This window comes from Pleurodeles waltl, chromosome 4_1 (genome assembly GCF_031143425.1).
Source record: "Pleurodeles waltl isolate 20211129_DDA chromosome 4_1, aPleWal1.hap1.20221129, whole genome shotgun sequence".
Lineage (NCBI taxonomy): Eukaryota > Metazoa > Chordata > Amphibia > Caudata > Salamandridae > Pleurodeles > Pleurodeles waltl.
Window position 1 is genome coordinate 608,488,640 of NC_090442.1, and position 26,565 is coordinate 608,515,204.

The following is a 26,565-nucleotide window of genomic DNA, read 5'->3' on the forward strand; positions in this document are numbered from 1 at the left end:
CTGAAGGGAACAGCTGTGCCAGGGACACCAGACTTGCCCCACTCTTGAAGGCCTGAGGCAGCATGCTACTGCACAGGAGAATGGAGATGCCATTGGCTCCCACAGGGTCTATTGGGAGGATAGACTTCTTTACACTGAGGCCAGAGACCCCAAACCTGGTGCAACCAGGAGGGTGGTAGTGCCTCAGAAGTTTAGAGATTTTATCCTAACTTTAGCATATGACATCCCCCTAGCTGGGCATTTGGGACAAGCCAAAACATGGAGCAGACTTGTCAACCACTTTATTGGCCCAATATGACCCAGAAAGTGAAGGAGTTTTGTAGCTCCTGTGTCACCTGTCAAGCCAGTGGCAAGACAGGTGGTCACCCATAGGTCCCCCATTCCACTTCCAGTGGTAGGGGTTTGCTTTGAAATGGTTGGTGTGGACGTTGTAAGTCCACTTGAGCCACCCACAGCCTCAGGGAACCAATGCATACTGGTAGTAGTGAATCATGCAACCAGATACCCTGAAGCAATTCCCTTTAGGTCTACTACTGCTTCTGCAGTAGTCAAGGCCCTAATTGGTATTTTTACCACTGTGGGTTTCCCTAAGGAGGTGATTTCTGACAGAGGTACAAACTTCATGTCATCTTACCTCAAACACATGTGGAATGAGTGTGGGGTGACTTATAAATTCACCACACCATACCATCCACAAATCAATTAACTTGTGGAGAGATTCGACAAGACATTGAAGGGTATGATCATGAGGCTTCCTGAAAAACTCCAAGGGAGATGGGATGTCCTCCTGCCATGTTTGGTTTTTGCCTACAGATAGGTGCCACAGAAGGGAGTAGGGTTTTCCCCTTTAAACTTCTGTTTGGCCATCCTGTAAGGGGACCACTGGCACTTGTTAAAGAAAGCTGGGAGAGACATTTCCATGCGCCTAAACAAGATGTGGTGGACTATGTGCTTGGCCTTCATTCTAGGATGGCTGAGTACATGGAAAAGGCACCCAAAAACCTTGAGGCCAGGCAACAACTCCAGAAGTTGTGGTATGACCAAAAGGCTGCACTAGTAGAATTCCAGCCACTGAAGAAAGTTTGGGTTCTGTAATCTGTGGCTCCCAGGGCACTTCAGGACAGATGGAGTGGTCCTTACCCCAGTCCTGGAAAAGAAGAGTCTGGTCACCTACTTGGTAGACCTAGGCTCTAGCAGGACACCCAGGAGAGTGATCCATGTTAACTTCCTGATACTCTACAATGTTAGAGCAGACATCACCATGCTGCTGGTTACTGATGAGGATCAGGAGGCAGAGAGTGAACCTCTTCCTGACCTCCTCTCAACTGACCCTGCGGATGTGCCAATAGATGGAGTTGTCTATTCAGACACCCTCTCTGCCCAACAGCAAGCTGACTGCAGGCAAGTCCTACAGCAGTATGCTGAGCTCTTTTCTTTGACCCCGGGTCAGGCACACCCGTGTACCCATGATGTGGACACAGGAGACAGTTTACGTGTCAAAAACAAAATTTATAGACAGTCTGACCAAGTCAAGGAGAGCATCAAAGTGGAGGTCCACAAGATGCTGGAGTTAGGGGTAATAGATCACTCTGACAGACCCTGGGCTAGCCCAGTGGTCTAAGTCCCCAAACCTCATACCAAAGATGGCAAGAGAGAAATGAGGTTCTGTGTGGACTATAGAGAGCTCATCTCTGTCACCAAGACAGATGCACACCCTATACCTAGAGCAAATGAACTAATTGACTAGTTAGGTGCATCTAAATTTGTATATACCTTTAACTTAACTGCAGGATACTGACAAATTAGAATAGCACCTGGAGCAAAAGAAAATATAGCATTCTCTACCTCTGATGGGCATTATCAGTTTACTGTTATGCCCTTTGGCTTAAGGAATGCCCCTGCCAGATTCTAAAGGTTGGTGAATCACGTCCTTGCTGGCTTAGAGTCCTTTAGTGCAGCATATCTAGATGATATTGCTGTCTTTAGCTCCAGCTGGCAGGATCACCTGATCCACCTTGGGAAGGGTTTGCAGGCCTTGCAATCACCAGGCCTCTCTATTAAAGCATATAAGTGCCAAATAGGGCAGGGCACCATTGTATACTTGGGCCACCTTGTAGGTGGAAGCCAGGTGCAACCCTTACAACCCAAGATCCAGACCATTCTGGACTTGGAAGCTTCAAAATCCCAGACTCAAGTCTTGGCATTCCTTGGCTTAACCGGTTACTACAGGAGGTTTGTGAAGGGGTATGGATCCATTGTGACTCCCCTCACAGAACTGACTCTAAAGAAGATGCCCAAAAAGGTAATTTGGAATCTTGACTCTCAAAAGGCCTTTGACACCCTGAAAGAAGCACTGTGCTCAGCACCAGTTCTTAAAGCTCCAGATTATTCTAGGCAGTTCATTGTGTAGACAAATGCCTTTGAACTTGGGATATGAGCAGTCCTGTCCCAAACCAATGATGATGGCCTTGACCAGCCTATTGCTTTCATTAGCAGGAGGGGACTCCCCATGGAGCAGCATTGGAGTGCCATTGAGAGGGAGGCCTTTGCTGTGGTTTGGTCCCTGAAAAAGCTGAGGCCATATTTACTCACTTTATTGTTCAAACTGACCAAAGACCTCTTAGGTGGCTAATGCCAATAAAATGTACGACCCCTAAAAAGTTTGAGGTGGTCCAAATCCCTAAAGGGAATAGACTTTGCAGTGGAACACAGACCTGGGACTGCCCATGCCAATGCAGATGGCCTTTCCAGGTTCTTCCACCTAAATAATGAAGACTCTCTTGGGAAAAGTTAGTCTCATCCTCTTTCATTTTGGGGGGGTTGTGCAGGACAGTGCCACTGTTGGCATGGTTAGCCCCCCACCTTTTGCCTAGTATTGATGCCAACTTTGATTGCTAACCAGGCCCCAGCACCAGTGTTCTTTTCCAAAATCTGTACCTTTGTTTCCATAATTGGCACACCCCTGCACACAGTTAAGTCCCTTGTAAAAGGTACCTATGGTACCAAGGGCCCTGTGGCCAGGGACTGGCTCCAAGGGCTGCAGCATGTATTATGCCACCCTAGGAGACCCCTCACCAAGCACATATACACTACCTATGCAGATTGTGTTTGCTGGTGGGGAGAAAAAGGCAAAGTCGACATGGCACCCCTCTCAGAATGCCATGCCCACAAACCACTGCCTGTGGCATACGTAAGACACCCTTCTAGAAGGCCTTACAGCCCTTAGGCAGGGTGTACTATACCACAGGTGAGAGCACAGCTGCATGAGCAATATGCCCCTATAGTGTCTATGTCTATTCTTAAACATTGTAAGTGCAGTGACACATATTGAGTATATGGTCTGGGAGTTTGTCATTACGAACTCCACAGTTCCATAATGGCTTCACTGAATACTGGGAAGTTTGATATCAAACTTCTCAGCACAATAAACCTCCACTGATGCCAGTGTGTGAGTTATTGAAAAATGCACCCAGAGGGCATTTTAGAGATGCCCCCTGTATATTAGCCAAACTACTACTGCAGGACTGACCGGTCTGTGCCAGTCTGCCACTTTAAGAAATAAAGCCTGTCCTGGGTGGAGGTGCTTCACACCTACCCCCTACAGGAACTGTAAAACCTAGTGGTGAGCCTCAAAGGCTCAAGCCTCGGATTAAAGTGCCCAGGGCATTCCAGCTAGTGGAGTTGCTTGCCCCCCACAAAAGCCCCAATTTTGGAGGCAAGTCCAGAGGGAAAATTAGGGAAAAAAGGGAAGAGTCACTACCCCAGCCAGGACCACCCCTATGGTGTCCAAAGCTGAGGTGATCCCCTCCCTTCAGAATCCTCCATCTTGGATTTAAGGGCCTCCCTGAACCCACCTCAACAGATTCCTGGCAACCTGACAAGAAGAAGAAGAAGAAGAAGGCCTGCTTAGCTGAAACCCCCAGCAGAGAAGAAGGAAGATGACAACTGATTTGACCTCAGCCCTTCCTGCCTGTCTCCTGCTTCAAAGAACCTGCACCAGCACAGCGATGCATCCAGTGGGACCAGTGCCCTGTGCCAAGCTCCAGAGGACTGCCTGCACCCCAAAAGGACCAAGAACTCTTGTGGACAGTGGCCCTGTCCAAAGAAGAAACAACAACCAAGGACTCCAACCCCACTCTGAATGTGTGAGTCTTGACCACTCTGCACCCAATGCCCACGGCCCGTGTCCAGGTGGTCCAACCAGCTAGAGAGGGTCCCCAGGTGATTGCGAGCAAGTGCCCACCCTGGGTCGACCTCTCCACCCCTCCACGACAACACCTGCAGAGGGAATCCCAAGGACCACCCGACCGTGAAAGCTCCCGATGAAGATATCCGACACCTAAACACACACTGCACCCGCAGCCACCAGGCCTTGGAGAAACCAACCCCCAGTGCAGTAACGTTCAGCAGGCGGCCCTTCTCCCTGTCCAGCCTGTGGTTGTCCTGAGACAACCTCCTGGATCTCGCCTGCAGCCTCTGAGTGACCCCGTGGTCCCCTAATAGAGAAGCTTTGGAGGTCCAACACCCGGCCGCCCCAGTGCCGCTGAGGGTGTTTGTTTGGTGCCTACTTGTGGCCCCACAGTGCTCCTCTAACCTCCCCAGGTCTGCCCTCTGAAGACACGGGTACTTACCTGCCTGCAGATCTGAAATCTAGTGCCCCCAGTCTCAATAGGAGCCCACGTTAATTTTACCTACACTTTGACCTCTGCACCTGGCCGGTCCTGTGTTGGTGGTGGTGGGTGTTTGGGTTTAACTTGAACCCTGACAGGTGGACTTCTTAACCCCTAGAGACTGGAGCTGTAAGTGTTGTACTTACCTGCAATTCGATCTAACTTTTCTTCCCCCCCAGGAACTGTTTCTGAAAATTGCACTGTCAAGTTTTAAAGCAGATTATTGCCAATATTTCAAAAACTGTATAACTTGTCAATTTCAAACAAAGTACTGTTGATACATGTCTGAAATATGAATCTATTGAAGTACTAACCTGCAACTTGATTCTTGTGGTTCTAAAAATAATTAAGAAAATATATTTTTGCTATAGAAAAACCAGTGGTCTGGAGTTAAGTCATTGAGTATGTACTTCTTCAATTGCCTGTGTGTGTACAACAAATGCTTTACACTATCCTCTGGTAAGCCTAACTGCTCAACCACACTACCACAAAAGAGAGCATTAGCATTATCTACTTTAGCCTCTGAGGAACCCCTGGACTCTGTGCACACCATATCTCACTTTGATATAGTATATACAGAGCCAGCTACCTACACTCGGTATTAGCATTGAACTGCAACAGCTGCACATTGCAAAGGAAAGCTTTAGGTACCAGCACGTGATTATTTACAAATTAAGCACTGCGCTAAAGGGGTTAAAACTGGCTGTACATGTATTAAAAATGCCTGAGATGGCTTTAGAATAACACTGACTCAGTATTCACATTGAACTGTAGCAACAGCAAGTTGCAAAGGAAAGATTTAGGCACCAGCACTTGGTTGTTTACACAAAAAGCACAGCGAGCTAAAGGGCTTAAAAGTGGCTGTACTTATATTAAAAATGTCTGAGATGGCTTTAGAATAATGGTGCCTCAGTATTCACCTTGAACTGCAACAGCCACATGTTGTCAAGGAAAGCTTTAGGCTCCTGTATGTGATTATTTACAAATTAAGCATAATGGTGCCTAAGTATTCACATTGAACTGCAACAGTCACATGTTGCAAAGGAAAGCTTTAAGCACCAGCACGTGATTGTTTATGAATTAAGCACTGCGATCTAAAGGAGGTAAAAGTGTCTGTACATATATTAAAAATGTCCAAGATGGCTTTAGAATAATGGTGCCTCAGTATTCACATTGAACTGCAAAATCTGCACATTGTAAAGGAAAGGAAAGCTTTAGGCACTGGCAGGTGATTATTTACAAATTAAGCACTCTGCTAAAGCAAAACAAGGGCACCATGGCAGAAAAACAAATGCCTTTAAGTTTCACATGAAGGAGACACACTGCTTTTCTCCCCCAGCCACTCCAGGCAGCAGGTGTGCCTGTACTTAAAATTCATAAATATCCACGATCCAAGCGATGTGTGTAGTTCACGTGTGTAAGTTGATTAAATTGGCCCAAAAACAGGGGGTATAAATATTGTAATGAGAGGTGTACTTTATACTTTGAGTTTTATACCGAAGAAAGTCCATGGATACCCCTATGATTGATCACCAGAAAGAAATTGGTGTGGCTCCTTTCTTCTCTTGCTGAAAATCTATGCGCCGGGCCATATGGTCATGCATAATTTTTACACCGGGCTGCTTACATTAAAGAGTGGGACTGTTTTAAGACCGTGGCTTGTGACATCATTACAATTAAATGAAACCACACTGAAAAGACACTGAAAAGGTAGCCTCACAAGCCTGACACCTTTTGAAATATCCACTCCACACCCAGCTAATTAGGAGGACAAGCTCTTGCAAAGCAATAGGTTTCGCACACTGCAAACAAGTTAATTGACATCTTTTGACAACAGTGCCCATAAGCAAAAAACATAAAACGAGTTAGTGCTATTAGCATTGTAAACTCCTAACTCTTGCCACATAAACTAAAAATGAAAAGTAAAACAGTTTCACAGAAGCGAGCCGACAGCCGCCATGAGTGCGAAGCAGACACACAAAAGGAAACAGAAGTTCGCTTGCTGTGAAACGTATTGGCCAAAAGTGCAATTATCCATGTAGCAGCAAAAGTGCAATTATCCATGTAACAGGGTCAATATCATGTAAAGGGCTCGACACCTGCCCAGCAGGTTTGCCCTGCATAGGAGGAAACAAAATAAAAAAGTAGTTCAGAAAGGGACTTGTATGTTTTCAGTAGTTTACCGGTGCACTCAAGGAGGGTTAAATACCAGAAAAGGCATGACTTATGCATGCTTTTCACTAATGAAATCACACAAATTTTAAAAGGCAAATCCATGGACCAATGAAGTGATGGGCGTGACATGGGCGCGTTAAAAGCCCACAGAGAGATTATAACAGGGGCCAGAGCACTTTGCGCGCTCAGCCCCTAACAAATCGAGCAAAAACAGCAGGAATAAGGCAAAAGGTTTGCAGGGACACCAACCTAAGGCTGATAGGTCTAACAATAATCGTCAGTGTAAACATTATTTTATAATATTTATTTTGATATGGTGCACTGAAATTCAAAAACCTTGCTGCTTCTACTTGTTAAAGCATCCATATCAATGCATGATTGTTCACAGTGTTTATTTTGTTTTAAAATGCATAATATTGTATTACATATTTATGTGTTTTATTATTCTTTTTAGTGACAGGATTTGACTTGTGGTTTGCTGTACTCTCAACTGGATTAGTTTGCACATTCTACTGCGCGATGGTATGTTAATTTCATTACAGAAAACTCAGCTAATATTTACATTTTTTCTTTTTATTTAATAAATATTAAAATGTGGTATGTTGTTAAACTGACTTTACAAACCTGATACTGAAACAAAGTGTACACTGCATCCAACATCACAGAATAGAACATCAATGTGCCTTTTTCCTGCTTTGAAAATAAGGGGTGAAAACAATTTGAAGTTCAACCAAGCTAGCATGTAATGAACAGCTAATTGCACGAAACTAGCTATTTTCAGAACATGCTGTGAAGGTATGATGACTGCCTTTGATATGAACCCTGGGGAATGGCTTCTTTCTACAAACATCCCTAGCATTGTACACATATCTGGTGTCGGAATTACTGACTGTTGATGCTAAATTGGTGAATATGGTTCCTAACCAGTAACTACTAGGATAACCACTTACCCTGAGCACCGGAGCATCATGCTACTCGTCATAAAGCGCTTAAGTGTCTTGACAGAAGGAGAAGGTGCTGTGTATATACAGTTATAATACAATGCAATAAGCGTGTGCGCGGCTCTCCAAAAGTAATGAAAGGGTTTTGTAAAATGTATATGCGAAACAAGCAATCATGAAATGAAGTAATTTCAAGCCCACTTTCCTCCTATTGAAGAAGATTGTCTATTTGGCACACTACATAAGGCCATCAGTTTCCTTCAAACACATGGCAAAGTGATTTTACGAAAGGACTTGACCGTGCAGCAATATCATCCATTCACTTTCAAACTGATTGTGGGCTCAGCTGTGAAATGCACAACTGTGTGTTACTTCATTTCATGGCAAGCCAACATTCATACATATTTTCTTTCCATTGACTTTTAAATTAACAACCATTTCTTAAACAGACTTTTACAATGATTTGCATATTTATTTAAAGTAATGCATTGAAGACTGATGCACGTCTGTTTAGGGGCGGTTATCTAGTCTGCATGCACTTCCAGACCCTCTGCTAATCACTGCTGCAGGGAAACAGAAGGTGGACATGGTCGGTCTTGGCACTAAGGATGGGCTTCTTTTAAGCACTATTGTGCCCATACATAACACTTTAGTTAGGTAATGTATCCTTTGCTCAACTGCACTTAAGGGGCCGTGTTACAGACATAAATGTATTTAACATTCTTATGCAGTGCCCCAGCATCCAAGTGCCTTTCGACACTTTCAACTAGGAACAATACTGTTGATATAGTCAGAAACAATAACATAAAGAAATAACTTCATTAGGCAGACCGTATTGATTTACAGTAAATATAGGAAGGACATGTTGCCATTGGTGATGAGTAAATTACATGGTTAAGAAGAAAGCCTTCAGGAGAAGAGCTATCCTCACATTACAGTTGTTCCTGAAATAAGGATGTGGGTAGAGTGTTCTTCTGAAGTAAGACTGTGGGATCAAAGCTCATCGTTCTCATTCAGTTCACATGAGAAACATATAAGCATTTCAGAATACTAAGCCTAGGAAGCAAAAAACGCATTGACACTTTTATAGGCAGACCTAATTCTTGGATATTTAGACAGCTGGCAGGTGATTGAGAAGATGGTGGTGGAAGGGCTAGATTGGGAGATGAATAATGAAGGAAAACCGGATTGGAAGATGGAAGAGAGGACTGTCTGCAGGTGGTGCAGAAGGTACTTGGTCTGAGAAAAGGTGGGGAAAATGAGATTCCAGATGCTTACCGGAAGTGAGGAGAGTAGGATGGTTCTGATATATATTTGTAATGAGATTCAGACAGATATTGCTGCTCTGAAGAAGTATCTATTGTGGGGAAAGGTGGTTTTGAATTTAAAAACGTCGATTCTGATATCTGTTCTGGTTCAGCTATTCATTTGTTTTCCTGAGATGGGGAGAAGGTCAAAAGGATTAGAAGGACTATTGGTATTTAATGCTTAGTAAGTCAGGCAACAAAGTATGAAGATTATACTCTCTTATAGAGGTAGTAAATTTAATTCACATCATATGAAGAAAATGTGGAAGTCGCTCACCTGGCTGCGAAAGGCACAATGGATTTAATGGTGCAACGTGTGAATGAGCAACCCACTGCTAAAATAGAGTATCAAAGACCAAGCAAGAAACTACTTGGGCATGAATTACTGTTTTCATTCAAATTTTGAGTAGATAGTCATTCGCATATTGTGTTAAGGATTGTCAAAGTATCAAACTCAGAAGTTTAAAATAAAGGTCAAAGAGAGTAGGTGCAAAGATTGAGCCTTTGGGAACTTCGCATATTTTCGCAGGAGAAATTCAACTTTGAAGAACTGCCACTCGGCTGGACTAATGACTTGCTGTGCTGCTGCTTTGTTGTGCTACCTGGTTCCTGCTGCCCTCTTACCTGGGCGAGAAGGACTGGACCTGCATTCCTTGAGCCCAGAGAAACTTCAAGGGCTAGTTGGCTGGCCTCTTGATATGAAGCCTCGGGGACACTACAGACTTCTAACAACCTTGCACCTGCACCTGGACTCTGCAACCTGTGAGTCTGCCCTGTCAAGTGGTGCCACCCCAGTCCTGGGCACTTTGAAATTGTCTTGAGGTGCTTACCAGCCTCTCAGGATCCAGCAGAATCAATGCATCACCTCTGCTGTGCAGCACAACCCAGAGCAGAGCTGACAGATTGCTGCTGCTGCGTGGATTGGACCCAGGTCTTTGGAACTGCTGTGTTGCCCTGGTTATGTGATTCATCTTCGGTGCATGTCCTCGCATCCCTCGTCGACGGCAGTCTCAATGATGATGCTGGACTCCACATTAAAGCCTCACAGCTTTATGGAATTGGTGCATCACCCGGACTGAGTGACACATCCTCAATTCCTGACTTTACAGTGCAAGCCCATCAAGGGGATCGACGGCGCAGGCCCTCACATCGCAGCATTACCACATCTCGGAACCAATCCATTGCTTTGGCTGCGTGCAGCATCTTTGACGCAAATCCTCACAACTCATGCAAACTAGGATTCAAGGAACTTTGTACAGAGAGACAAACTGGGACCCTACAGCCGGCCCACACTCCATTGTGATCAGCCTTAACTTGTGACTTTGTCCCAGTCCGGTGCAACCAGATATCCACAGTTGCCATTTTATGCTTCTTGGCGCAATTTTTACTGAATCCTTTTAAATTGAATACATATGGTTCTACTTGTTGTATCTTTGTCATTCTGCTTTTGTTTTATTTATTAGAAATTACTCTATTTTTCTAACTTTGATGTGGGCTCCTTTTTTGGTATGCTTTCACTGTGTTACTTTTTGAAGTGCTGCACTACTTTACAAATTACCTCTAAGTTAAGCCTGACTGCTCTGTGCCAAGGAACCCGAAGATTTAGCACAGGTTAATTAACAGTTTGCTCGTGGGTTCACCATGACAAGAATTGTGGTTGTTGCTTGAGAAGGGTTTCACTCCCCTCCGTTCTTAGTCAGTATTATGGTCAATATAGTGATAATGCAACAACTGTGCTCCATAAAGGAAAGTTCCCTATTCTATAAAAAAAGTAATTCTAAGAACAGGTGTCAGTTCAGATACTCATAAAGAGTTCTCATTGGAGAAATCGAGGCATAAGTGTAAAGCTTTTGGGTGGTAAACTGGAATGTATTTTCAGCTCACAGATAACATCAGACAATCACAAATTAACGTCAGAGGTCTTCCATATAGAGTGCCTTCTGCAAAATTGCAAGTGAGAACAAATTTCCGTAAAGAAGACTTTTCCTTGACTATGGAAGAGGAAGGGGGCTTCCCTCTGTGTGGGCGAGAGTGTCTATTCTGTCTACTCTAGGAACACACATAATATAAATACAAAAGTTCTTCTGTTGCAACATAATTTTCTTTCTTCTTCATGAGTATCGATAGGATTTCAGTACACTCCTGGGAAGAGGTTCACTCCTCATCTTCTCGCCAGAGAATAATAGACTTTCAGACATTAGTCCTTGAATGTTACAGCATGACTTTCCTGTGGTCCATAAACTTCTTCGCACAAATCAGTCTTCCTATGGTCTCCATCTCCTCACAGTGGAACCTTTCTAACAGTTGTCTAAAACAAAACAAGTGTCTATTCCATAGCTAACAGCAGCTTCTGAAATGGCAGCATCTGCAGTAAAGAGAAGAAAAACATCTTAGACAAAACACTATTCAATGCAAAAAAACAGACCTTTTAGTATTGATGCATTATTGTTCAGTTAATGTCAGATAGGCTAAGTTTAAGTCAATATTACTTCTTCATTTTACAGACTTAGAACATTTAATTATATTTACCTACTACTAAATTTGCTTTTAGCATATGTTTATATTTTAATGTAAGCTTTGCACGTCATGTTTGAAAGCATTTTGTAGCCTAGTAAATTCACTGAAGCAACCATTAGCTAGTGAAGTGAGGCCAGTGAGTTGGCAACAGAATGGTCTTTCGGAATCCTCAGAAAGAGGCGGGCAGCAGCATTCTGTATTACCTGCCGTCTCTTAGCCAAAGGAATAGACAGAAAGTTAAAATAACCCCCGGTTTGAACCAAAACATTTATGGCAACCAAGCAAGTCATCGCTACTCTCACCAAAAGACACTTTCATGTTAACTATGGACATTTGTCTGCCGAGTTGCCCATCAAGAGCCCACCTCCCGATGTAGCTGCTAAAGCAGGGGGTTCACGAACCCGTGCTCTTATATTGCGAACATCCGCGACTGAGGGGATTTCTGTAGTCTAGGCGCGGCAAAGAAGGGCTTGGACAACGGTTCTCCATAAAGAGGAGGGTACAAGGAGACTCTAGTGTCTTTCTAAGCATTCTTCAAATGCCATAAGAAAATTGCTGCTATTCCATTGAATATCATTACCGCGAAACAATAAATTGAAACAACACATTCAGAAACATTCATAAAATAAACACTAACTGCTTGTGATTAAGTGACAAAGTGAACTGTTGGCACCATCTTCTGGTTAAAGTTCATTATATCAGCTTAATGGTTACAGAGTGCAACTCACAGCTAAGAAGCGGCGCGACATACTAGAGTGCAAACAATCCGTATTTATACTTTTTTTGCGCCGCATTTGCGTCGTTTTTTGACGCAAAAACGGCGCAAACTTGCAAAATGGCATTGTATTTTGTAGGTTTGCGCCGTTTTGCGTCAAATAGCGGCGCAAATGCGGCGCTAAAAAAAGTATAAATACGGAATATATATTTAATTGTATCATTCTATAGAAAAACTGATAATCCCTGTAGAGTCCAGCTGGACTCATTCTAGTGTTTCTGTCAGCCACTCTGCTGAGGGCTGGTCTTACTTGTATAACCCACACCCACCCAACACAGGCGTCACCAGTCAGGTGACCCTGCCAATATAAGGGGCCGGGCGCACGTGCCTGAGGCCAGTTCAGTACCACCCTACCACCGTGTCTGCGTCCCTTCCTTTACTAGCATGAGGGCCTAGGGCCCCACATTACATTGGCGACGAGTGGGATCTGCAACCCCACGTGGTTGCAGACATGAACCTAATCGGTGGAGGAAAGGAGAGAAGCGAGGCCGTCGCAGCCCCAGTCTCACTGGTGTAAAGGGGGTGAGTGCTGCTAATCAGCGCGTCCCGCAGCACTGCCAAAACGGCTGCGGGCGCCGAAAATAAAGCGCTACAAAGTGCGCAGATTTGATTTCCCTCAGCCCGAGGAAAAATGCACTAAGCCCCCCCCCAAGAATCTGATCCAGCGCGGCCCGCAGCGTGAGAGAAAGCTGCTGGGTCCGCGTGGTATGTGGAAGGAAATGGCGCTGTCGTGCGCCGTGGAAAGAATTGAGCCCGCAGCGTGCCGCTTGAGGTAAAAGAGAAGAGGGCGCCGAATCATGCCTGTAGCCGGTCGCGCCCCCACCCCCAAGAAAATAAACGCGATCCGCAGCGCAGCGTGTCCCGTGCTGCTGCGGCCGCGTGTGGAAAAACATGGTGCGATCGAGCACCAAGACCGGGGCCGTTTCCCCTTTCACTTTGAAAGTGGCGCTGTCGCGCGCCGTGAGAAGGTGCCAAAGCTTGGCCGGGGCCGGTCGCCCCTTTCATGTTAAGAATGGTGCATTCGAGCACCGAAGAAAACTTGCCCAGGGCCGCCCCCACCTCAAAAATGCCGGAAAACGGCCGCAGCACGGAGGAATGCTGCGGCCGCAACTTGAGATCACCGATGGTGCTGGCATGCACCAAAGAAGAAACGAAAATGTCCAAGGGCTGCCCCCCCCTTGTCCCGGCAGGAATTCAAGGATGAGGTGCAGACACGCACCGAAATAACATGGTGCAGGCACGCACCAGGTGCCCACGGCCGCGCCCCCACCTCCCAGAAATGAGTAAAGAAGAGAGGTGCTCACACGCACCTACAGGAAAGAAAAAAAACAGTGCCCGGAGCCCCCACCCACCTCACTGAAGTCCTGCCATCTGCATGCCTCTTCAAACGAGGCTGGGCAGTTTAAAAAAAAAAAAAAAAAAAAAAAAAAACAATTGGACAGAAAGAAAAAACAAAACAAAGAGAAGAGAAACAGGGAGAGAAGATAAAAGAAAAATAAAATTGAACTTACCTGCAGCCCCCACCAGCTCGAGAAGTCCTCCCAGCAGCATGCCCTCCTCACCGGCATCTGTTGAAACAAACGAGGCCGGTAACAAGAAAGACCGTCTAGAAGCTAGGAAAAAAAAAAGTGCACTACTGGCATCCAGTGGCCAGAGCTGGTATTGCACCCTATTTCTGTTTTAAAGATAAAGCAAGCTTGGATGAAGGAAAGTTTACAGCAGCACCTTCAGAAAGTGACTGCTCCAAACCAAGAGTGCGCCCGTGGACAGGATTGGCGCAGAAGACGGAAACGGCGAAGAAGAAGGAAGCGACGCTGTAAAAGGGAAGGAGAAGACTGCAGCTGCCCTAGCCAAGCTGCAACGGTGAGAAACGGACGCAAGTGCCACGTGAGGTACGAAGAGAGCGCGCATGGTCTGCGCAGCCTCTGGCGGCCGTCCGCCGCCACCGACGAAAGAACGCCACATGCCCCAGCAGTGATGGACATCACCGCAGGACAAGAAAGGGACATGCCAGGCGTTGCCACAGGACGCCCAGAAAAAAAAAGAGACTGACACGTGCGCAGCGTGCACAGAGAGCTGCGCCCGAGAATGTGACGACATGGGTAAAGTCCGTGAAGATGGAGAGAGTACCCGAGAGCGTGACGTAACGCACGGGAAAAGAGGCCATGTCAGCTGGCCACGCAGCGACGGAACATGGCCACTGTTGGCCCATCAGTGAGCAGGTCATCTGAACTGACCGACCCTGCCAGAGCAGATGGCAGGAGTGAGCGCCGTAACAGCGCAGCCTCAAGGCGCAAGAATGGCGCCATCGAGTGAAGAGAAGGAGAAGAGAGAGGTCCACCAAGAGGATCCGGGAACGGACCAGACCGGGTGAGGTCTGCCTGAAGAGCAGATCATGTCCTACCCGCAGGACTCAGCCTGTGAGAGGCTGGGACCGAGCAAGATGCACCAGAGGAGGTGCAGTGATAGGTCCATGTGACGCAGCATGCGACCTGTGGCACAACGCCACATCGAGGACGAAGAGGAAGATGCACCAGCGAAGGTGCAGTGATAGGTCCGTGTGAAGCAGCATGTGACCCATGGCACAACGCCACATCGAGGACGAAGAGGAAGATGTACCAGCGGAGGTGCAGCGCAAGGTCCATGTGCCGCAACATGTGACCTGTGGCATGACACCACACCAAGGAGAAGAGAGAGTGGCACGATGCCAACAAGAAATGAGGAGAGGAGTGTGACAGACCGGTCACACCACAGATCAACTCCATCGCAGGTGTGAAAGTGGAAGGAAGTAGAGTGACACAACTGAGGACTCGTGCGAGCAGATGAGGAGGCACCCATCAGTACAAGACAGTCACCGGGGTGAGCAGAAGTCACTGAAGACAGCGATGTGGGTGGTCCCCCACGCTTCCCAGTACGACCGACCTGTCACCGGCTGCTTGGCTGTGATGGCATCCCTGACGCCGACTGCACAGGCCACACAAGACCCGCCGTGGCCACTAAGTCCATCAAGTGGTCCTTCCACTGACGAAGCCGCCGCCACCTGTTTGATCTGCAAAACGATGAAAAACATCATCATGATGTGGTGCATCGCCCAATCATCGAAGGAGGAGCACAGCACCACCTGAGTGGAGACAGTCAGCAACAAGAACCGACGCTGACAAGGCATGTCTGGCAACGTAGAAACTTATCATCTGAACACTTGCCATGAGCTCCGTGAACCAGACGCCTGCCGGTGAGAGCAGACCAGATCATTTGGACCATCCACCCTTGGGGTCGCACAAGACTAGGACGTGGCCCTGTTGGGAGTTCAGAGAGACTCCTTTGGCGTGGCCGACGTTGGCCCGCACAGCCCACGCAGTCCCGTCGCAACCCAGGGACAAGGGCCTCCAATGAATTCCTGTGAGAGCGGAATCTCGCTGGGAGAGAATGCATCTGAGACCGCTCCACATCAGGCATCCGGAGGCACGGAGGTCTCATATCGAGAGACTGGTCACCTGAAGACTTTGCACTATGGCCAGAGCACCTGAATCCGGATGGCTCGAGCAAGCGGACCCTGCATCAACAACCCTTGTGGCTCCATGCGAGACTAGGATGTGGTCCTGTAGGCTGTTCCTCTGAGACGTCTTTGCTGGGCCTGAGATAGGCAAGCACAGTCCACACAGTCCTGTGGAAGCCCGTGAAAGGGCCTTGAGGAGACTCCTGCTTGATGGAGATCTGGCACGAGAGGGAAGACTGCCGCTTCTCTGCCGCTGGGCTCCCAGGCGCCCCAGGCCGTCACGTCATCTGCAGTCTTAGGAGGTAGACAATCTCCAGAGTCAGAATGCCGTCCAGAACTGTGTACAGTGGACTCCCCACTGCTCCAGATGCACCCGCATCAGAAACTGTAAATAGACTTTGACCACATGAGCCCAGGCAGGACCGGATCGACTATATCCAGTGAACTGTGAGGTCGTGGACAAGCAACTGAAGTATCTGGACTTCATCCACTCCGTGTTCGTGCCCAGCTGTACCTGGTTAAATTATGGACTCGTGCGGAGGTGTCCGGATGCTCCCAGCTGCACCATGTCCACTGCAATTCTGCAGTCTGCCTTTTCGAGGCCGAGAGACTGATTGTGGTGCTTTGTTATTGTTTCTTTTACAGGTTGGACTTTTGTTTGGTTCCTCAATAAAGTTTGGGAGGGATGTAGAGTCCAGCTGGACTCATTCTAGTGTTTCTGTCAGCCACTCTGCTGAGGGCTGGTCTTACTTGTATAACCCACACCCACCCAACACAGGCGTCACCAGTCAGGTGACCCTGCCAATAAAAGGGGCCGGGCGCACGTGCCTGAGGCCAGTTCAGTACCACCCTACCACCGTGTCTGCGTCCCTTCCTTTACTAGCATGAGGGCCTAGGGCCCCACATTACAATCCCCAACCTTTGATTATAATATTTGTAGATACAAATCTTAAACAATAAATTAATTGAGACTCTCTGTGGCGTAGCTCTGGGGCTCCGTCACCTGGTCAAGTACTGGTTAGGATTCTATCAATGGCATAGCATTTTCAACCTTCGCTTTTTGAGCCACGCCCTGTCTGGAAATGTAAGGCTATAGTGTATGTTTTTTTCCACTGTGTCTTTATGTGGTTCTATATTACATAGCAACATTAACAATAAACTCTCTTTTTACACTTTTTAGCTTCATTCAGAATTTCAGAAAATTGCTAAATTACAATGGTTACACTTATTATCACTTTTGACAAACAAAAACTGACCTGATCTCCTCCAAAATATTTAACAATGCTAAGGTTCGTAACATGCACATATCCAACCCTCCCCATTCCTGGGCATCTCCATGTATCCTCGCTGCCCCTTTACTGATCTGATTCTCACTGTAAGCCCCTCTGCAAGTGGGCTCCCCCGCCCTAGAATATTTACAGCCTTTCTTGCTTACTAACGCTTGCGTGCTGTCTACTGTCCTGCTGGACACATTCTGGTGTTTCCACCTGCCACTCTGTGAGGGCTTCCACACTCGCCCTACACTCATCAATCACAGGCGTCACCAGTCAGATGACCCTGCCGATAAAAGTGTCTGGGCGCACGTGTCCTCAGGCCAGCTACCAGTCCACTAACCATGCATCTGTGTGCATTATTTATGTAGCACGTGGACCCTGGGCCCACCACGTGACATTGGTGACGAGCGGGTCTGACCACGCGTGTAAGCTGGCTGCAGATCTGTCGAGCCCGAAGGGGAAATACAGCTCAAGGTACCTTGCCCCTGTTGCCTGTAGGGCATGCCCCTGCCGCCGCACCGTGAGCCTGCACACAAACGGCCAGAGAGAGAAAAAGGGGGTGAAGTGCACCCCAACACCAAATGACCAAACCCGGCACCTACAAGTGCCTGCAGGAAGGAGAAGGGACAAGTTCAGTGCAGCAGTCCAGCGAAGGGCTGAAGCCTCACCAGCAGGAGAGACAAGCATGGATGGGCCCATGAATGCCACCCGCACTATAGCCATGCAAGGCACCCGCAAAGAAATCTGCCCGCAGCAGCGAAAGGCGGCCTGCCCAGATGACCCGCAGTGCCTAAAGACACGGCTCAGAGCTGACTCTGCTCAAGAAACAGAAAAAGGGCAGCGCAAGCAGAAGCTGTTCATCAGAAACGTTAAGACGGGAACCAGCACTGCGGCCGGACTGTGAAGCAGCACGAAGCAGTCGTGTAGCCCCTGTTGCAGGGGCGACCGGCACCTTTAGGAGGGAGGGGGGCGGGCGGGATACACACACACACACACACTCATTCTTTCACACACAGACACGCATGCACGCACATCCATTAACAACACTCATACCATTCAAACACGCACCAAACATTCATTTTAAAAGATCGCAAACACTCATTCTTTCACACACACACACACACATGCACGCACGCACGCACATCCATTAAAAACCCTCATAACACTCAAACATGCAGACGCGCACCAAACATTCAATTTAAAACATCACACACATACACACACACACACACACACACACTTACCTTCAGCCTCCAGTTCCCAGGAGGGTTGGGACTGCTGCCTTCCCTCAGTCCCAGCCTCGTCAGAGTGGGATGGGGTCAGTGAGACTGCTGACCCCACCCCACTCTGTGAGGAAGGGTCACTGATTGACACTCGCCCTGGGCACTTCAGGGCTTAAACCTGAAGCGCCCAGGGATTGTCAATTGGTGACGCTTTCCTCGTCACCCAGGGGAGGGCCTCGAGGCACCTTTGCTGAGCTGAGGAGGTCATGCCCATAGGAGCTGTGACCTCCTCAGCCCAGCAAAGTTCAGCTCAGACAGCCAGGAGTGTGTGAAAATCGCGCATGTCTGCTCCTGGCTGCCTGAGCTGAACATGGAGAGTGTCTGTCAGGCTGACCTTTGTTCAGCCTGACAGACACTCTTCATAAGGGGCAAAAGGTGGGGGGGCGTGATCCCTCTGCCCTAAAGGACGGGCCGCCACTGCCCTGTTGGGGAAGTGAAAGCACAATCATCAAGTGACTTGTGCAGGGTGACCCTGCTGAGTCCCACTCAGGGACGGCGAAGCCGGCTGCCCCGTGGTGAGTGAAAAACCCCCGCACTTACAAAACAGACTGTGCTGCTCACGAAGAGACACCATCTGGTGCACATAGACCACACCTGCACTGACCAGAGGAAAGAAGAAAGCAACCTCCTTCGCCTCAATTCCCCATCCACAGCTGGCCTACCATCACCACCAGAAAAGATAGAGAGTGCTGCATTTAAGCCAGAGGCCACTCCGTGCGCCTGCATGGCAGTATTTTCCTCAAATCTGCTCCTGTGACGCCCGTGTGGGTGAAATGACCCGAGGCTTCAGGAAAGCTGTCCCGTCATCAAAATGAGTGGCTGCAGCGCCACCTAGTGGTGGACCTCCGCACCAGCATTGAGACTGTCCATCTCCTGTGATGGCCCGACAAATAGAGAGGGAAGCCTTGCACCCAGTAGTGTTCCCACCCACAGAAAAATAATTACAGCGCTGGTGAGGAGCAGCATGACCCCACAGCTAAAGCACCACACAAACTAAACTGCATGGGGTGGTCAGGTCTAGGGTTAATGTGATGCCACATGCAGTGACAGTATTTGTGCAACATGCAAGTGCTACATTGGTTAAAAGACAAGCCAAGCCTCCCTGCCACACTGACACTAAAGGACCTTCCTGCACCAGCTGTGTATGGGTGGATGAAAAGGCTGCACCTACCCTGAGCAGCCCCCTGTCACATCTGCAAATAGCCTGCATGGCACCTGCTGTGCATGCAACCCAGTAGCAATAGGCCACCACAGCAAGAGAAAACCCATGATGTCTCAGTGAGAAATTCAGTTTCTGGTTGATTGGGCTGTGAACTTTTCAAAGTTTAAGGTTCAAAATAGCAAGTCCTCATTTTTGAAAAATAGCCACCTGGGCACCTCTAGCACCAAAACCAAGGGTCTAGGAATGGATGGAGATCTCTTGGGGGTTCAAGACTCACTCAGTCTGGGTACAGGTGCAGGTTTAAGAGCCTGTCATGTCCCTGTGGCTCAGAACAGGAGATCAGCTAAAACAGCCCTTGGAGTCACTTCTGAAGTCCTGGGTTCAGGTGGTGATGCAGGGCTCTAAAGGAGGGCTGGCCTCTGAAAAGTTCCAAGCAGGCTCCAGGCTGCCAAGCAGTCCTTCCTGGTACAGCAGCAGTCTGGCAAAGTGCACAGCAAATCTCAATTAGAAGAGAAGAGAAGAGAAGAGATGTGGCAGACCTGCCACATGAAAGATCATGATAACCACAGGTGTGCAAGTGGAGTGAAGAAATGTGTTCAAGATCGAGGACTTGTACCACCACCCATCTACAGAAGCCAGCCACCGGGATGCAGTGACATCACTGGAGACAGCCAAGCAAGGGTACCGAACATAAGCCGCCTGCACAATTGCACCACTTACCAGCCCCACGTTTCAGAGTTCAGCTGTTCAGTCACCTGTCACCAGCTGCTAGAGACAAATGACATCCCTGCTAGTGACTGCACATGCCAAAGAAGAGTCACAGGTGGCTACGAAGTCGCACCAGTCATAGTCACTCCAAGCAAGACCTCGCCACCCGTAGCACAAGTTGTCAGTTGGTAAGAAAGTCATCGTTACCATATACATCACCAGAATCACGTAAGGCACATCTCACCACGTGAGTGCAGCCTTGTGCCTACAAAACATCAACACCAAGGGACCGACAAGGCATTCCCAGTGCAGTGGGAGACCAATCACCTGGGGACCATCTGTTAGGTCCCATGTCGGCTTGAGTCCTGCTGGCAAGAGCACACTGACCATGACACACCAATCCTTGTGGTTGCACGAGCGACTTGGCCGTGGCCCTGTTGGCGGTTCCATAGCAACACCTTCATGTGGCCTATGAGAGGCCCCGCGCAGTCCACAAGGTCCCGTGGCAAACCAGAGAAAAAAGATCCTAAGAAAGTTCCTCCAAGTGAATCCTGGCACAAGAGATTAGTCTGAAGCTGCTCCACCGACAGGTTCTGGGAGGCACGAAACCTGAGAGAGAGATATGTCCAAATATTGCACCGTCATCCCAGTCTTGGCAGGTTTGCCGTCCTTGACGAAATGGCACCTCCAAAGACACCTCTGCAGAGGATTCCATCAGCACTGCTGATCCAGCCCCCATTGAACTGTTAACACCCACTCTAATACCACAAGAGCAAGCAGGAATGACCAACAGTGCATCAGTGGACATTGATTGAACCGGCAGTCACAAATCAAGACTCCATCCACACTGCGTTTGTGCCCAGAGTTGTCTGGTTAAATTACGTATGTGTGCCATTATGCCCTGGTGCACCTGCACAGTGATCCTGTTCTGTCCTGGGGACTGCCTGAAGAGACTAAGAGACTCATTGGTGTTTTTATTTTGTTGTTTATTCTTTTTCCACAGGTTGGACTTGGTGTTTTTTTTTTCAATAAAGGTTGGGAGGGATGTAGTCTCCTGCTGGACACGTACTGGTGTTTCCACCAGCCACTCTGTGAGAGCAGGCTTCCACACTCACCCCTCAATCACAGGCGTCATCAGTCAAGCGACCCTGCCTATGAAAGGGGGCTGGGCGCACGTGCCTTTAGGCCAGTTACCAGTTCACCAACCATGCGTTTGTGTGCATTATCTATTTAGCATTTGGGCCCAGGGCCCCTGACACAACAGCTTGCCCCTAGAGAACAGAGGTCCCTCTGTACAACATTCATCACCGAGTTCAACTTTAACACACCACATATTATGAGTCCATTCAATTGGCTCAAGGTGGTCGTTCTTCAGACCTGGCTTCCAATCAGGTGTATACAGAGTTTATAATGCATGTCACCTTCTGCTCCACTGTTTCAGGTCTCTGAGCCAGATACTGATATCTGTCCTCCCAACGTCTTCCAGGCCACAGTGATGCGCCTCTATCAGGGTCCACGCCAGATAAACACATCTAATCTTGTATAAATTCTTCTTTGTTTGTGGCATCAGACCTAGTAAGCATAATTGAGGCTCAGCAACAAGGACCTTATCCACCAAACTTTAGATTACTTCAACCACCTTTGACCATGGCCCAGATGAGTGTGGCAAAACACCATATGGTAAAAGTGGGCTTCAGTCCCTCTGCACCCTGGGCATTTTGACGTGGCTCCCCTGCACATATAAGCTATGTGGTGTGGCATAAGGTAAGTCTGAGGTACAAAGCTGAATTGCATATTCTGTAGTTTAGAATTTCTGGAAACTTTCTCGACCATTTCAAACGCTGTTTCCCATTGCTTGCTCGCTAATTCCTGTCCTAAACAAGTCACCCACTTTACTCTTGCCCCTGGACCTCTGGCAGTGTGTTGTGAGTGGAATGAGTAGAATACTATCGTGGCTACCTTCTGTTCATTTCCGTGAGTCAGTACAACACCCAACAACTCCAACATCCCCGGGCTCTAGTATAACTTGAAACAGCCTTTTCACGCATGTGTCAAGCACAAATGTGATACAGCTCATAAACATTGGGGCATATTTATACTCCGTTTGCGCCGGAATTGCGTCGTTTTTTTTAACGCAATTTCGACGCAAAACTAACTCCATATTTATACTTTGGCGTTAGACGCGTCTAGCGCCAAAGTTCATGGAGTTAGCGTCATTTTTTAGCGTGGACACCTACTTTGCGTTAATTATATGCAAGGTAGGCGTTCCCGTCTAAAAAATCGACTCCGAGGCATGTGCGTCGGATTTATACTCCCGGGCAAAATTCACGCCCGGGAGTGGGCGGGTCAAAAAAAATGACGTATGGCCGCTTTTGCGCCGTTTTTTAGCGCCTGCAAAAGGCAGGCGTTAAGGGACCTGTGGGCTCTGAAGGAGCCCAGAGGTGCCCTCCCATGCCCTCAGGGACACCCCCTGCCACCCTTGCCCACCCCAGGAGGACACCCAAGGCTGGAGGGACCCATCCCAGGGACATTAAGGTAAGTTCAGGTAAGTATTTTTTATTTATTTTTTTGTGGCATTGGGGGGCCTGATTTGTGCCCCCCTACATGCCACTATGCCCAATGACCATGCCCAGGGGACAGAAGTCCCCTGGGCATGGCCATTGGGCAAGGGGGCATGACTCCTGTCTTTGCTAAGACAGGAGTCATTTCTATGGGGGTTGGGAGTCGTATAAAATGGCGCAAATCGGGTTGAGGCGAAAAAATTGCCTCAACCTGACTTGCCCCATTTCTTGACGCCCAAGCTCCATTTTCCCCTACGCCGGCGCTGCCTGGTGTACGTCGTTTTTTTTAACGCACACCAGACGGCGCCGGCGGCTAACGCCGGCTAACGTCATTCAATAAATACGGCGCCCGCATGGCGCTTCAGAATGGCGTTAGCCGGCGCTAATTTTTTTTACGCAAAACTGCGTTAGCGCAGTTTTACGTCAAAAAGTATAGATATGGACCATTGTCTTTTAAAATTTTCTGGTTTGAATACTTCAAATTGGTCCTTTGCCTGCCCCACTTGCCCATCCCAGTTCTCCCAGTGCATTATATATGTGCCCAAGTCACAAAAAACAGTCTGCATGTCTATTGTATGCATGTCCCTACCACTCCCCCATTATTATGTGTAATATGGACACAGCTGAATGAAATTACCTTTTTAGTTAGAAGGTTCACTTACTACTTTCTGCCACCTAACTTTAAATCAGGGATTTTGAGTTATGTAAAGCAGTGTCATCTATTGACACAAAACGCACATCTGTAGCTATCTATTCCATTTCAGAGTACTGTTATATTTTTTAAAGTAGTCATATTTCATAAGTTACCCAGATGGTCTCACTTTTATCTTCCATGGTGCTTGCTTTAGATGCACAGTGTCGAGAATTCGTGTTGTCTAATGGTTAAAATTTCTTTCCGACAGGGGGGCCTAAAAGCAGTAATCTGGACTGACGTGTTCCAAATAGGATTTATGATTGCTGGGTTTGCATCCATCATTGTAAGGACTGTGATTATTAAAGGAGGCATTGATCCTATTTTAGACGATTCCTATAAAGGAGGAAGATTAATCTTCTGGGAGTAAGTTTTGTTTCTTGCTTCATGTTTTCCTGAACAAAAATTGAAATATTCAATTTTATTTTATCTACCGTTTACATTTATGGTGCATTTGAAAATATATGCATGTACATTTCTGTATTTGAAAATCTTTATTAGTGTGAAGCTCCCAATCAATTTATACTTAGTTAAAATTCTACCTGCATTAATGAAAATATTAAGCGCATTCCATTAGATTGGCAGAAATGGCCAACTTCTTCCCGAAGTGGATGCATTTTTTTTTTAAATATTTGGATTGAATTCTAGGCATTAATAATGATCAGAGGAACCTTGTGCATAGAGTACCGAACAAACCAACACCCACCCAACTTCCATATATTGACCTCTGTCTTACAATTCGTGATGGTCACCTGTACAAGAAAACTTCCCAGTTTTCCCCCTGGTTTCACTCCCCTGAATGCTGCCAGGCTAGTGTGTTGTGAGAATGAGCCCATCTACCTCCACCTAGGGTGGCATGCATCATTCAGGAGGTACCGGAACATATAATCACATGTCACCTTCCATATCGCTGAACCCAGAGTTACCCCGCCAGGGAATCCTTGTTGGAAAGCATACAGGTGACAGGAATAATCATTCACCTGTATGTGACATTCCTGGCCCCCCCTTTTCACAATCCCTACCCAGCCCCCAAGCCCCTAGAAAAGCTCCCACCCCCACCCCCACCCCCTGAACCCAAACCCCGAAAACCGACCCCCCCAACCCTCCACCCCCAAAACCCCATGCAGGTCCCCCCACCCTGACCCTCACTATCTCCTGCACCCCACCCCCCCACCCCTACATACAGGTCACCCCAACCCCCCACATCCACATTCACCCATTCACGTACATGCACACACGCAGACATGTACTCAGACACACCTCCCCCCACATACAATCATGCACACCCCCATGCACTCACACACACATCCCCTCTTCCCTCGCGGACAGCACTTACCTTTTCCGTTGCGCTGCTCCGGGAGGGAACGGGCTCCCTGGATGCTGCTCTGCCACCATCCTCGCCTCTCCATACACCGCCATGCCTATATCAGGCCGACCGTGATGGAGTGTAGTCCAGCTACAGAACCGATGCAGGGTCTGCTAAAACAGTACCTTTGATGGAGCAAAGCTTCAACACTGCGGTCTTGATGTGTAATTTGTTGCAGAAATCAGCTGCAGAACACACTTTAGATGCTCAGTACTTGAGGGGGCACCTAAGGCAAGGGTAGGACTCACAAATGGCAGAGTGCAGCAGCACCAGGAGAGTTGCAGGAAGTCTTTGATGTCCCTGAGACTACGGAGAACAGGGGGCAACCCAACAAGCCTTTGAAGAATATTGGGTTTAGGATGAAGAGAGCAGGTCCAGTCCTTCTAACTACAGGCAAAAAGCAGCAGCCAGCAGGCCAACACAGCAAAGCAATAACAAAGCGGCAGACCTTCCTAAAGCACAGCACGCAGCAAGCAGAAGGTCAAAACAGCAATGCAGCTGCAGGGTGTCATTCTATACTGGCAGCACAGCAGTCCTTCTTCCTGGCAGAATGTCCTTGGTTCCAGTAAAGTTCTGGTTTGGAGGTGTTTGGAGTCCAGTACTTATACCCAAATGTGCCTTTGAAGTAGGGGAGATTTCAGAGAGGCCTTTGAAGATCACAAGATCCCTACTCTTCCTTCCCTGGCTCAGACACTCTTCAGGGGCATGCAGCCCTTTGTGTGGGGAGAGAAACAGACCTATTCAGGTGTAAGGGTGGCAGTACTTAGCTGCATCCCTCCATCAAGCCTGTTAAAGGCCTATTAAGTTACACCAAATATCCAATTGTGTGCGACTGTCTATAGGGAATGAACAAAGCCCAGCTGTCACCAACCCCAGACGTGTATTCAGAGACAGGCAGATACTCAGAATGGTTAAATTAAGAAAATGCCAACTTTCTAAAAGTGGCATTTTCAGACTTACAATTTAAAATCCGACTTCACCATAAGTTGTGATTTTATATTGTGAAGTCAGTGACACCAAACCCCAGATTTCTAACTTTTCCCATTTGCAAGTTACACTTAAAGGCTGTTTCAATGTTAACTCATGGGAGAGATAGGCCTTGGAGTAGTGAAAAACAAACAGTTGTTCACTACAGGGACATGTTAAACTTAAAAGTGCATGCCCAACTTTTTTAATACAATAGACTCTGTCCTTGGGGCCAACTAGGGCCCTTGCCAGGTCAAAATGGCAGTTTAAAACTGCCACACAGGCTCTGCAGTAGCAGGCCTGAGACATGTTTAAATGGCTGCTGTAGTGGGTGGCACAGTCAGTGCTGCAGGCCCTCTAGTAGCATTTAATGTACAGGCCCTTTACTAAGGACTTACAAGTAAATTAAATATGCCTATTGTGGGTAGGTCAATGTTACTATATTTTAAGCCAATTAAGTTAGTGGAACCCGTTAATTAGATTAGGCACTGAGGCAAGAATTATCTGGACGGAGGGAATTGAGCCCAAGACCAACCCAGGCAGGAATTGAACCCTGGTCCCAGGCCAAATGTCTGCATCAGGGTCTGCTGCTCTAACCATTGTGCCACACTTATGCACTTCTTGATGTAATATATTGGTAAGAAAATGTATTTCAACTTTTCTCAAAAATTAT

At 47.5% G+C, this 26,565-nt stretch overlaps 1 protein-coding gene across 1 annotated transcript in view; it reads left to right on the top strand.

The window, feature by feature from the left end:
• LOC138287178 (sodium-coupled monocarboxylate transporter 1-like) overlaps positions 1 to 26,565 on the top strand; it is a 316,179-nt gene that overhangs the window by 123,949 nt on the left and 165,665 nt on the right. The window contains 2 exon segments of the mRNA XM_069227537.1: positions 7,300 to 7,367; positions 23,772 to 23,926. Of these exon segments, the coding sequence (XP_069083638.1) occupies positions 7,300 to 7,367; positions 23,772 to 23,926 (223 nt within the window).